Below are 12,657 nucleotides of genomic sequence, written 5' to 3' on the forward strand. Positions count from 1 at the left end.
GCTACTCGAACGAATGGAATCTAAAAGAACGATCCAAGAACTTCCTCAAAGAAAGATAGAACAAAGAAATTCCTTTATATGAAAATTATCATCAGTCCATGGATCAGTAAAGTTTGAAGTACAAAGTACAGATCAAATAAAGACGTAAATTAGAGGCTAAGGATACAAGTTTCAAGGACCTTACAATTGGTCAGCGCTACATGTTTTCAGCAAAAAAATTGAGGCTGCTTGCAAAGCAGATCGTACTCGGCATTAAGGCGAGGAATGCGAGACCAATGTGTCCATTTGCATGATGCATTAGAGTGCAGCACGGTTGGCAGCCAAATAAAAAAAAGGCTTCGTTCGGGGTAATAGTCACAAAACATCCATTCTTGGATCCCTGATTAAGCTCACAAAGTTCTCTCTAACTGTGTGCCAATACAAATGAATATCAATCATTTACTAACATCAAGTGACACAAATATTACTTCTCAAGTCTCTAACATGATGCAACAGTTAACTAACTTCTAAAACACGAAAACAAAATAAAGCTAAGCGTAATGCGAACGTACATCAGGTTGGTAGGGAAGATAGCTGATCTTGGTCGTCCAACAGTCCATTTGATGTATCATGATTCCGAGAAGAATCTTTTCTACTGCGGTCTAAAGAAGTTGCTTCATGTATCCCTACATTGGCATTTGGTATTTAGTCAATCCAATTGAATAAATCGAAAACATAGGAAGAGTGGATAGAAAACAGATGGATCAAATGGCTTGAACAGGGGAAAATTTAATCCGTGTTCTTTATAGTGATTCGGGCAATAACAACAAAATAGACGAAAACGTAAGCATACCAAACCCCAAAATTGAGCAGCAGATAACAAAGCCAACTAGAGAAAAATCCATCTTGTATACAATCTCCAGAAGAATGATGCTTCCACCAGCTACCACCAAATGTCTTGGAGAAGAAAAAACCATGTGCAATCTACAAATAAATAAGAGTATTGTCATTTTCAGAGTCCTCAAATGAACGAAACAGATGAATAGTCTGTAATGTAATGTAAAAACTCTACAAATTTTAGCTGGATGTCCGTGACAGTATAGTTGGCAGATAAAGACGGTACAGACACGGCCATTGAATAAAACACTATTTCCCATAACAGAAAATCCTATTTGTCTCTTTTCAAATATATACATGTACACATGTGATATGAGCAAAGTTCCGTGGTGTTCAATCTTCATTTCTTTCCATGCAGAAGGATATACTTGAAAGATCGTAAGACACAACAACCAATTAACCACTCATCTCACAACCCATGCTCAATTAGTATTTAGCTAATTTCTTGTTTGGACTTGGGAGGTTATAATCCTTCGCTTCGGGGAAGAACGAAACATGTAACTGTTAGGTGTTTACCATGCCTAGTAAAGAACGAAAGGGGGGAGAATGGAGGACAAATACTGAACATTTCCATCATTGGAATCCCCATTACTTTTGATTTATATTATTACCTCTCTTCAGCAATGCTGTCAACGTAGAATATAAGAATAACACCGAATATTGTAGTGCTTATAAATGCCCAAGTGGAGAAAGGAAGCTCTCTGTCGTTGTCCGAAGTTGATCCCTGAAGTTATGAAAATGAAGAAAAATCAAACATAAATTCGAGAATTAGAGTATTCATGAAATATTGCTGAAACTTACAATTATCATGTCCCACATGGCCATAGGAAAGAGAAAACAAGTCGCCGAAGCCATTGTTATAGAATGAAGTCGTCTTTTAAGTTGGTTCTGAGGCGTATTGTAAAGGTAATCTCACATCAGAATGGCCTTGGTAGTTTCGATATCAAAAAGAAGAATGCAAAGTAAACTGTATATTAGACAACACCTTAAGTGAAACACGCCGAGCAATGACCCTTCTCAATGTTGATAATATTCCAGCAAAGATAGGAATTGCCATTTCTTTCAAACCCAACACTTGTTCTGTCTGATTCTCAGCGTCGGAGCCATCTTTAGCAGGTAGTCTCAGGTTAAGTTAACAACAATTGTTGACGGGAAAATGACACACAAGTCGCAATGAATATATGAAAAAACAGTTCCAATTGAACTTTCAAAGGATATAGAAGGGAAAATGTGTGGCCATGGCCCACCCTTGTGATAATAAGTAGAAAGATACCAGCATCGCAACGAGACCGCCAACCTGATATGATATTTCAAGGAGAATCTGGTAATTTATCTATAACTGAAATAATCTCAAGTTTGAATTTAAACTGCAGGCCTAATTAGAAGAAGACTTCACATAAAGCACAACCTACCTACTGTAGATATGTGGATGACATAATAATAAAGAGCTAACAATATCTGAGCAGAATCTTAGAAATAAATTATATATTAAATTGAAGCCCTCATCTCTTTGGCTGCCTATAACAGCATCAAATGAATACAAAGACGCTGAAGAATACACATGTAGATTAAACCGAACCTTTTTCCAAACAAAGCCCCTCCGACCATACAAAACAGCAGAAAGCACTCCAAGGACAGCACCAGAATACTCCGCAAGTATAGCCCTAGATATAAAATAATAATAAATAAATGGATCTCGAGGACAGAAGGCAAGAAAAAATATATATGGCCAAGAAATAAAGCATCCATAAATATTCACATTCCATCCCTTTATAAATTCCTAAATCACTGCTACGTGAGCTCCAAATGACTCATGGTTCCAGGTAGAAGAATGCAGAGTGGTTTGTTCATTTTCTTTTCATTAAAAAACAAAACTTTATTGATAAAAGTATTGTGTATGAAAAAAAAGGGCAAGAAATTCAGCACCCTCATAACATAAAAGAAAAAATTACAAGAAACAACATCTTCTGCACAAACTAGCGAAAGAGACAGTCTACTGATACGACATTTCTAAAACAAAGTAAACTGAACCAATTGACTCTAGTTTAGTAAGTATCCTCTCAACTTTGCCAAATTAAACGTACAAAAAAGAACATCTCGTTTCTTCCCAATCACATCACCTAAAAAAAACATTAGGAACTACACAGCACAATCGTTCTTTTAAGCCCTTTCACCAAATATTTGAACAAATAATGAAACACATGCCGTGAGGGAAGATCCAAGGCATCAAATTCATATAGAAGTATGAACCAAAATCTTTTTCAAACCGATCAAGAAATAAATTATTCACAAGTTGGTAAATTACAACAGTTATTAGATCCAAAAATCAAAGACAGCATACTAAACAGCATTGGGTTTCCCAAAGAGCAACCGTTTCCTCCACAATATAGCCCTAGGATTTTAAGGTGAACTTTTCTTCGAGGGTCAGAATCAGAAAAGTATTTAATGTCCAATCTTTCCTATTCTATTAACAATTTGTAGTTCTAGCATTTCAATTCCTAATGACGCTAAATTTTCTATAAAACATGACCACCTAATATGTAAATTGAAGCAAATTGTGCGCCTATGCATTATATGTGTATGAGCCAAAAAGAAGATCAAGTGGTATATTTATCACCCACCTCAGAGGTCCACAGGCTTTAATACCCTTTCCCCACAAGATAAAGTACAAAGCTGTTATGCCACCATTTATCACAGAAGGAACTACCTAAAACAGCAGGTTAGATCAAATAAACAAGTGATGAAATAATATGAGGAGGTTGTAACATTTGATTCTTAGAGCAAAACTTTCCTATTTCACCTGGGTATTTGGAAGGGGCTTTCCCTTCCATGGCTTTTGCAAAGTCAAAAATATAATGGCTGCTGGGCCCAAACAACAAAAGAGAAAAAGTACAACTGAAGCTCCAGCCTGAGAAAAATAGCGATACATCGAATAGATTGACCATATCCGAAAGAAATTTCCAAGCATGTGGATTATCTGCAACGGTGTATGCCTGCAAAGAAGGTCAACTCGCCAACATGAAATAGCAATCATACAATAAGATAAGAGATGGATACAACTTTATACTAGTAGGCATACATAAACCAACCCGTTTGTTGATCTACACTAGCATAAAATAGCAGTCAATTGAATCAATAAAACCATTTAGAATTATTTTGCCAAGAAATTGTTCACCAATGTTCGCCACAACATGAGCGTGTTGAACACAGGAAGAGGAAAATATGTATTAATCACTGATTTTCCCCATTAACTAAATTGGAGGATTCGCATGGTGATTTAGGCTGTGTAATCTTTTCACTTAAGCGATTCATCTCTTTCCCAATTCATTATAGCCACTTCCCACAAATAAATTGACATAAAACTTGAACTACATGTCATGTTTGTTACCATTCATGCTTCGTGGAGCTGGTGAGAAGATTAAGTAGAAAACTAAGGCATCCAAATTCAACCGGTAGTGTCCCAAACTACGGACTAATCCCAATTACGCCAGAGCAGAAATTTCCCATTTCAAACGTAGCGGAAACCGTAAGATTCAAAAAATTAAATTTCTTCTATACCCCCAAGTTCGCTAAGGGAAGAACCAGAGGACTGGGACTACAATATGCAAATGGAACAGAAGAAAGAAATCGGAAATTTATATAGAGAAAACCTGAAATGAGGAGAAGATCCTCGATCCTGAGACATTGATCCCGGTGACATCATTTTCCGAAGCTGACCGCCGATGAATCAACGCCGTCGACGGCTGAGGAATTAAAAGGAGGTCAATTGAGAAACAATAGAGGTCATTACATTTTGGCTCTGCAACTCCGTTTCGTGTCACCGTCCCACTCAACTTTCTTCTTCTGCAAGTAGACCGACGATTCTCTCTCCCCCAATTTCAACTGTCCAGTTTTTTGGGCCGTCTTGAAGCCCAACAGTCGAATTGTTGGGTACGGTTAAAAAATAGTTGGGCCGTGTCAGCCCAACATCCAGAAATTGTTTAGTACGCCTAAAAAATAGTTGGGCCGTGCTGAAGCCCAACAGTCAGGAATTGTTTGGTACGGCTAACAAATAGTTGGGCCGTATTGAAGCCCAACAGTCAGGAATTGTTCATAAAATATATAGTTGGGCCGTGTTGAAGCCCAACAGTCGGGAATTGTTCATAAAATATATAGTTGGGCCGTATTGAAGCCCAACAGTCAGGAATTGTTAATAAAATATATAGTTGGGCCGTATTGAAGCCCAACAGTCAGGAATTGTTAATAAAATATATAGTTGGGCCGTATTGAAGCCCAACAGTCAGGAATTGTTTGGTAGGGTTAAAAAATAAAAAGAAACAAAATACTTTTCGATTTCCCGCCACCGCAAGATAATCTGTTGTTCAACAATTTCAAAAGACTTTTCATATTGCCATTCTCAGATCATGGAAGCAAATGGTTGGTACAGATTTGAGGATTCAGAGAGATTCCATAAGGCAAATGATACCGATAGCCCACTCTGCTCGGTCCTGTTGTTGCATCGGTAATCCCCACAAACCCCACCTCTGTATATGCACTGTCTTTGCTGAAATGACCCAATGACTATTCCCCCACAGTTTCATTCTCTTTAATCGCCCATGGCCTCTGGATCTTTTTGCTAATCGTTTGTCTGTAGGACCGATTCGGTTAGACTAGACCCCCTTATAATTTCTGTCTGTTTTCTTTTGTTTTTGTTCAATTTTTTTGTGGGGTCTTCCATAATTTGTTTATCTGTTGTTCCCAGCTGGTGTTCGTTCTTTAAACACCACTTATTCTCCTCCTTACCTGAAGGAGAGAGCCATTCCATTTGGGTGTGTCATAAGAATGAGTTAAACTTTGTGGAATTTTGGATTTTAGAGAAAGATGGTGTGAAATAAAAGTGGGTTTTAGAGAGTATCTGGAATTGGTCCACACACTTTGATTTGAACATCCTGTAGGAGACGTCCCCGATGAAGTCTGCAATGCCCGGTTGTTAGCAGACAGACCTGTTAATCATGTAAAAGCATTATGTTCTTATTTATTGTGGGCTTGATTTATTTGATTTTCCAAGGTTTTCTTCCATTGAAGGTTTAGAGGTAGGTGTAATCATTTGCTGGGTCAAGATGTGGCTTGCGTTTAAGCTAGCAATTTTTGGGTTTGGGACAGGCCTGTTAGACGAACACGACTCTCCACAATGGTATGATATTGTCCACTTTGAGCATAAGCTCTCATGGCTTTGCTTTGGGTTTCCCCAAAAGGCCTCATACCAATGGAGTTAGTATTCCTCACTTATAAACCCATGATCATTCTCTAAATTAGTCGATGTGGGACTTCCATCATCCAACACCTCCCCTCGAACAAAGTGCGCCTCCCCTTAATCGAGGCTCGACTCCTTTGGAGTCTTAGTCATTTTTGACTGCCTTCGAGGAGGGGCTTGGCTCCTTTTCTTTAGGAGTTCTTTGTTCGATATTTGAGGATTTGAGGATTTATCAATCTATTGGCACGACTAAGTTTAGGGCATGGCTCTGATACCATGTTAGACGAATGGCACGACTAAGTTTAGGGCATGGCTCTGATACCATGTTAGACGAACACGACTCTCCACAATGGTATGATATTGTCCACTTTGAGCATAAGCTCTCATGGCTTTGCTTTGGGTTTCCCCAAAAGGCCTCATACCAATGGAGTTAGTATTCCTCACTTATAAACCCATGATCATTCTCTAAATTAGTCGATGTGGGACTTCCATCATCCAACAAGGCCAATCAATAGCCACTTATATGCGAATTACCCTCTTTACACACTCTAATTTTAGTCCATATACTGTATTTTGTGTGTTCTTATGTGGCCCCAGAATTGCAACTCTTGTTTCATATATTTTCTTTATGGATATTTTGTTGTGTTTGTGCCAGATTTGTGTATTGAGACAAATGAAAGTAACATAGAGTGAGCATTGTGGATCAAATTTGCCCAACACATCTGTCTATGAATCAGTTCTTTCTTTACTCATATCACTCTAAAAAGTAAAAGCTGTGGACATAATATCCTTTAAAAGTAGAGCTCCTTTGGCTCATATAAACTTTATGAAGTACACTGAATTCTATTGTGGATCATGGGGGAAGAGTAAATCTAAGTACTAAGTACAATATCTAAGTACTAAGTACAATATCTAAGAGAAATTCGGTTAAATGTATTGTTTGTATTGAAAATCATTCAATGTTTCAACATATAATAATTATTCAAGAGCAAGACACATTACAAAAGTTTATGATATTGTCTGTATCAATACAATTCAACTGTTTTTGTCAATTGAGTCAACTGTAAATTGACTTAATTTACACCGGAGATACAGCTACTACACTGTATAATACACATGCATGATCTTATTTGGAAAACTTGAACCACACAATGATAATATCTAAGAAAATGGTGATCGTCACTTGGCTATACTAACAAGCCAAGTTGTACTTAATTTCTAGTTGTCTAGCTATAGCCTACTATTCAATGTATTTAGCATCTGTTCAGTAAATTTTACTTTTTAGCTTTTGTCATATTTTTTAATTGATCAAATGTAAGATCTCACGTCGGTTGGAGAGGGGAACGAAACATTGCTTATAAGGGTATGGAAATCTCTCCCTAACAGACGCATTTTAAAACCATGAGGCTAACGGCGAGATACGTAACGGGCCATAACGGACAATATCTATGAGTGGTGGGCTTGGGCTTTTATAAATGGTATCAGAGCCAGACACCGGGTGGTGTGACAGTGAGGATGCTAGGCCCCCATGGGGGTAGATTGTGAGATCCCACATCGGTTGGAGAGGGGAACGAAGAATTGCTTATAAGAGTGGAAACCTCTCCCTAACAAACGTGGCCATGACGATGATGGTGATACGTAACGGACCAAAACAGATAATATATGTTAGTGGTGGGCTTGGGCTGTTACATCAAATCTTCTGTATAGCTAATTGTTACATTAAACGGTTACTTTTTATGTCTCATGATTAAATCCTGTTCTGCATATTTTGCTTCAGATTTTCAGAATATATCTGTTTCTTTTCATTTGGCAGTTTAAGGTTTTAAAAAGCCTAAGCTATTGGCTGAAGACATCAAATGACAGTACAATGTGAAAAGAGAATCACAGTCTAAAAAAGTAGACATGATTTGCAGACAGGATAACAAAATCACAGCAGACATAGCCAATATTAGGTAATTGGTTGCCCTGTTTTGCTTTATGCAATTTACAGTAGGATGTAAAATTGATACATCACTCTCTGATAGATTTGTTTTCGACATTTTGTGGACTTGTGAGAAAACACTATCTTGTTTGCCTAGAGATATCAAATGCCCCATTTGCAGTCAAAAGGGCTTACTGAAGTGGAAGCAACTGTGCTCTCTTTATCATTTCCTCATCTATTTCTCTGTCGCCTGTTCCTCATGTGATCTTGTTCCCTGCAGGGTTATGCTTGAAGGTTAAACATCAGTACTTCAACATTAATATATGGTTTTACTGCCTGGGATTTTAGCTTTGACCAATCAAAATGGCTCAATTGATCCACCATATTCTTAGATATTTTCGTCAAGTCTGGACAAGAACTATTTTTTATCCTTCTCCTTTTTAAACCCATCCCACTCCTACCCTTATTCCCCTGGCCAATCAACACCGTCTTTATGTTGATCTATCAATATCACTGCACTTGGCATCCCTCCCTTCCCCTTTCCTGCCTTGTTTCTTTTCTTCTTCAGTCGGAATGGCAGATTCTCATTTAATTCTCGAACTCTTGAGAGAAGTTATCTAGAGGTAGGTTGTGAGATCCCTCATCGGTTGAGGGGGAGAACGAAGCATTCTTTATAAGGATGTGGAAACCTCTCTCTAGTAGACGCGTTTTAAAAACATTGAGAGGAAGCCCGAAAGAGAAAGTCCAAATAGGACAATATTTGTTAGCGATGGGCTTGAAAAATCTCTTGAGCAAGGAGAAGTAGACATGAAGACAAAAAGGTGAGGTGAGTGAAGAACTTGTGTGAACTGAAATAAATGTGTCTATAAGTTTCTTTCAGTTTTTTCATTCTCCTAGTCATAAAGGAAGTAGCTTACTTTTCAAAATGAAAAAAGAAAAAAGCATCTTCCTCCCACCATTCCAGAAGAAGATTCCTAAACAAAATCAGTTAAAGTAGGCACTGATTTACCCAACGTTTCATTATTAGAAAGTAAAATGTCAAAAGTTAATAAACTTTTGGGAAATTGTGGGAGTACCTAAGCTTTTCTGGTAGCTCCCGTGCCAAAATTTATGCCTAAAGAGGAACATGCAGCTGCAAGCTCCATTGAAAGAAACTGAATTCAAGAACAAAGTAAATATTTCAGTGCTATTAGAGTAAAACATTATTAATACTTACGAAAAGTTCACCATGTTCCTCACCTCAACCTGATTCTGTAGTGAATGAACATAATTGATTGTCTCATCCAACACCATTGCCATACCCATTGACTGCAAAATAATATGGAGATTTTGTTTGAAATTGAGGTTCCAACGTTTTGGTAAACAGGACAAGAAAAAAGAATTACCTTGTGACATCCTGGAATAAGGTTTTGCAAGCATTTTAATTTGTTGTTGATTTTCTCTCTTCTCACCTGAAATATGAAGAACAAGAAATCAATCTCTAAAAAAATTGTGTTTTGGAATAAACATTTTATAATTCAGCAATATACCCTTTCTGCTAAACTGTGACTATCTGTAGCTTGACCTCGTTTTGCTCTAACATGAACTACTTCTGCAGGCTTTTCCTGTTCTTTCTCACAGTTCCTTCTTTTCCTTCCTCCTCCCAAGTTCTGAGTAAACAAAGAAATGAGAAAACTAAAAGTTCAAAACAACTGAAACAATTTGTTGAAGAGTTGACACTTGCTTTCAAAGGCCTGGCTGCACAAAGCGCTCCTGAGTTGCTTTCCGATTCTTGTTTTGCTTTTCTCTTCATGGTTTCTTGAGCGTTATCTACCAGTAGACTGGTTCGAGTTATCGGAAACTCGTTCTGACATTTCAGTAAGGTAACACAAGGAAAATTGGATAGTGAGCTGGGAGTTGTGCTTTCTGGTAACTGGAAATGGTAGCCCAATAAGTTCTCCAAGCCACCCTCTAACATGCTCTCTGTCATATTAGAGAACTGGGGTAGGACTTCTATATTCAAGCCCCTTTCTTGATGCAGGTCTTGCCTAAACTCTGACATGATTGAGTTTCTCAAAGCTTTCAGGGCTAGGCTAGCTAGCTACTTATATGAATTACTTAGATCAAATTGGATGTGGATGTAATTTATGTCTTCCTTAAAAACTAAGTAAATGAAGATCATTACTGGATAGTTATTAGCACTTGTGATCTGCGTCATACAGAGCCTCATTTTCCTGATGTTGAAGCTCCCTGATAAGTAGGGTCCATGATAGGGATATTCATTTTATCCAATATGTAATGGCAAATGTAAGCATGTATGATTGGTTTGATTTTCTACTGTTCGTGAAAGGAGAAAGAGAGAGATCAAAATATTAGTGCAAAGAGGAAGTAATAAAGCCATAAAGAGGAAAATTGAAGATAAGAACACAGATTTTGTTTATCTCGGATCTTCTTTTGATGGCTGCCCTCATATTTTGTTTACCTGTCTTCCTCCTTACTTTCCAGGACGAACAGAAGCTCTCTTTTCAGAAGCTTAGCTACACAGACTACTGATGAAATGAAGCAGAAAGGTCTCTTTCTTGAATCTATTTCCCTTTCAAATTATTATTGTTTTTCGTTATATGTTTAAATGAATACGCATTTGACATCTGTCATATATAAAGTTTGATGAATAGCTCTAAGTAAATGCTAATTTTAGAATGAATTTGCTTTGGAGATGGATGGTGTTGGACAATCTGGATGAGTCTTGTTCTTGGTGTTGATAATAGATATTTATGGAGGAATTGTTCATTGATGGAACTAAAAGTTTCTCGCTTTTTAGAATGAATTTGCTCTGTTAAGGTACCATAAACTAGTTCATTGATGAACATCAGAATCTGTTGGAGTTAGATTGCGTTATTGATGAATTTAATTCAATTTTCATTTGGTATCGTTAGAACAGTTGAATTGATTACAGAACGGAAAGTTCGGAAACTGAAATTTGATTTCCATCATACTAAGATTAATACATTTACAGGGAAGAAAGCAGATAGGGAAAGAGAGAATCTCTATCTGCTAATCCAAAAAATATGTTTGAATCAGAATCAAAATGAAGACCCACTTGTGGGTTTAAGATTGGAAGATAAAGGAATGATTCTCAGCTAGGGTTTGGTGATCTTCGTCCTCCAATAGTGATTGAAAACCCTCGACATTGAATTCAAACTCGCCTGACCCGGCCAATAATTCCGAGATGTCTAATTCAGAGAATACCTCTGTTTCCAAAGAATTTAATGTTGGAATTTCAGTGGGTTCCTCGATCAAGTCATCGTAAATAGCCTCCATGAAAATCTCTGAAAAGTTTAATTCAGGGGATGACTCTGTTTCCAAAGGACTGGATGTTTGTGTATCAATGCTTACAATTTCAGCGTCTCCCTCGATCAAGGGATCGTTATTAGCCTCCATGAACATCTCTGAGACATCGAATTCAGTGGATAACTCTGTTTCGAAAGGACTGAATGTTTGTGTATCAATGCTTACAATTTCAGCGTCTCCCTCGATCAAGGGATCGTCATTAGCTTCCATGAACATCTCTGAGACATCGAATTCAGTGGATAACTCTGTTTCGAAAGGACCGAATGTTTGTGTATCAACGCTTAAAATTTCAGTGTCTCCCCCGATCAAGTGATCGTAGTTAGCTTCCATGTCTAACTCTGAGATGTTTAATTCAGGGGATGCCTCTGTTTCCAAAGGACTTAATGTTTGTTTATCAATGCTTGAAATTTCAACGGCTCCCTCGATTAAGTAATCATAATCAGCCTCCATGAACTCAATCATACTGTCAGCGACTCCAATTTTGGAATCTAAAGTGGCCACTAACGCCTTCAATTGATGTTCCGACAGTGAATCAAGACGGTCATCACTGTTGGTGTCCTTACTTTTCTGAACTTTGTCTCGCAATTTGGACGTTTCCGTTACGATTTTGTTCTTGCGATCAGAGAAGAATTGGTTCAAATCATAAGAAGACTTAGCGGAGTGTTTACAGAAAGATTGGGATTTATAAGAACGGATCATAGCCTCAACTTGGTTAAGATCGGAAGGCCAGGTTTCGAATTCCTCAGAAGCGATTACAACGCAGGTTTGAACATCGCAAAGAGTGGAAAGCTCATAAGCTTTCTTCATCAGACTTTTCTTCCTCTTCTGAAACGTTGTTCTTCGACTTTTAGGATTGGAAATCAGTTTAAGGCTCAGTGTTCCTCTCCCCATTCTTCTCCAATTTCAGATAACCAGAAGCAGAGAGAGAGTTTGGTCAAGTTCAGAGTCCGACAGAATTCAACAAATGGTTTTACGGTTTCACAGCCTCATTGCCGTCCTGTTTTATAGCAGTCCAATTGCCCGCCGGTCACCTTGTTTCGCTCGTGATAATTTGCCGGTCACCTTGTTTCGCTCGTGATTTTCTGCCGGTCACTTTTTAGCCGTTTGGTTTTCCGCCGGTCATGTTATTTCCACGTGGCAAAATTAACGAATATTTTCAGTCAAAAACGTTCGTTGACCCGTTGACCCATCGGATTCTGCTGTAGTGGAGGCCGGTGCGGATGGTAATGACAGTGGGGATCCTCCTATTTTTACGGTCACGCGCCCACTGCCAGCGGTGATTCTCGTTACTAATCAT

The 12,657-nt window shown here is 38.1% G+C and overlaps 2 protein-coding genes and 1 long non-coding RNA gene across 5 annotated transcripts; 1 reads left to right on the plus strand and 2 right to left on the minus strand.

Moving 5' to 3' along the window:
* Nucleotides 1-56: 56 nt before the first annotated feature.
* On the minus strand, nt 57-4,745 carry LOC111790809 (uncharacterized). The gene is made up of 11 exons (XM_023671873.2): nt 4,527-4,745; nt 3,677-3,869; nt 3,498-3,583; nt 2,456-2,540; nt 2,095-2,173; nt 1,862-1,992; nt 1,678-1,764; nt 1,488-1,600; nt 833-963; nt 552-665; nt 57-407 (listed from the first exon to the last, which is right to left on the minus strand). Exons 1-10 carry the CDS (start codon nt 4,577-4,579, stop codon nt 553-555), a joined length of 1,071 nt encoding a protein of 356 aa, XP_023527641.1. The 5' UTR covers nt 4,580-4,745; the 3' UTR covers nt 57-407; nt 552.
* A 478-nt stretch (nt 4,746-5,223) lies between these two features.
* Nucleotides 5,224-10,724, plus strand: LOC111789731 (uncharacterized). Of its 2 annotated transcripts, none has more exons than XR_015420439.1 (3): nt 5,224-5,377; nt 7,923-8,061; nt 9,628-10,724. It is a non-coding gene; the product is annotated as an uncharacterized LOC111789731 (long non-coding RNA). The 2 variants fall into 2 exon arrangements; XR_002814380.2 differs by having other exon boundaries at nt 10,515-10,724.
* On the minus strand, nt 8,043-10,071 carry LOC111789730 (transcription factor BEE 3). Of its 2 annotated transcripts, none has more exons than XM_023670402.2 (6): nt 9,754-10,071; nt 9,560-9,679; nt 9,416-9,481; nt 9,270-9,338; nt 9,107-9,184; nt 8,043-8,304 (listed from the first exon to the last, which is right to left on the minus strand). In XM_023670402.2, exons 1-5 carry the CDS (start codon nt 10,069-10,071, stop codon nt 9,107-9,109), a joined length of 651 nt encoding a protein of 216 aa, XP_023526170.2. In that variant the 3' UTR covers nt 8,043-8,304. The 2 variants fall into 2 exon arrangements, with proteins under 2 accessions (XP_023526170.2, XP_086978823.1); XM_087122697.1 differs by having other exon boundaries at nt 8,043-9,004.
* Nucleotides 10,725-12,657: the final 1,933 nt, after the last annotated feature.

Source organism: Cucurbita pepo, chromosome 3 (assembly GCF_057944985.1).
Source record: "Cucurbita pepo subsp. pepo isolate OVF chromosome 3, ASM5794498v1, whole genome shotgun sequence".
Lineage (NCBI taxonomy): Eukaryota > Viridiplantae > Streptophyta > Magnoliopsida > Cucurbitales > Cucurbitaceae > Cucurbita > Cucurbita pepo.

What these genes read in the sequence shown, in the direction of transcription:
- LOC111789730 (XM_023670402.2), bottom strand. Translation starts at nt 10,071, where the DNA reads ATGTCAGAGTTTAGGCAAGACCTGCATCAAGAAAGGGGCTTGAATATA. An exon ending in GTCACAGTTTAGCAGAAAGG is followed by an intron (nt 9,482 to 9,559) that starts GTATATTGCTGA and finishes TTCATATTTCAG; the next exon opens with GTGAGAAGAGAGAAAATCAA. An exon ending in TTATTCCAGGATGTCACAAG is followed by an intron (nt 9,339 to 9,415) that starts GTAATTCTTTTT and finishes ATTATTTTGCAG; the next exon opens with TCAATGGGTATGGCAATGGT.
- LOC111790809 (XM_023671873.2), bottom strand. Translation starts at nt 4,579, where the DNA reads ATGATGTCACCGGGATCAATGTCTCAGGATCGAGGATCTTCTCCTCAT. An exon ending in AGCCCCTTCCAAATACCCAG is followed by an intron (nt 3,584 to 3,676) that starts GTGAAATAGGAA and finishes CTGCTGTTTTAG; the next exon opens with GTAGTTCCTTCTGTGATAAA. An exon ending in GGGGCTTTGTTTGGAAAAAG is followed by an intron (nt 2,174 to 2,455) that starts GTTCGGTTTAAT and finishes ATATCATATCAG; the next exon opens with GTTGGCGGTCTCGTTGCGAT.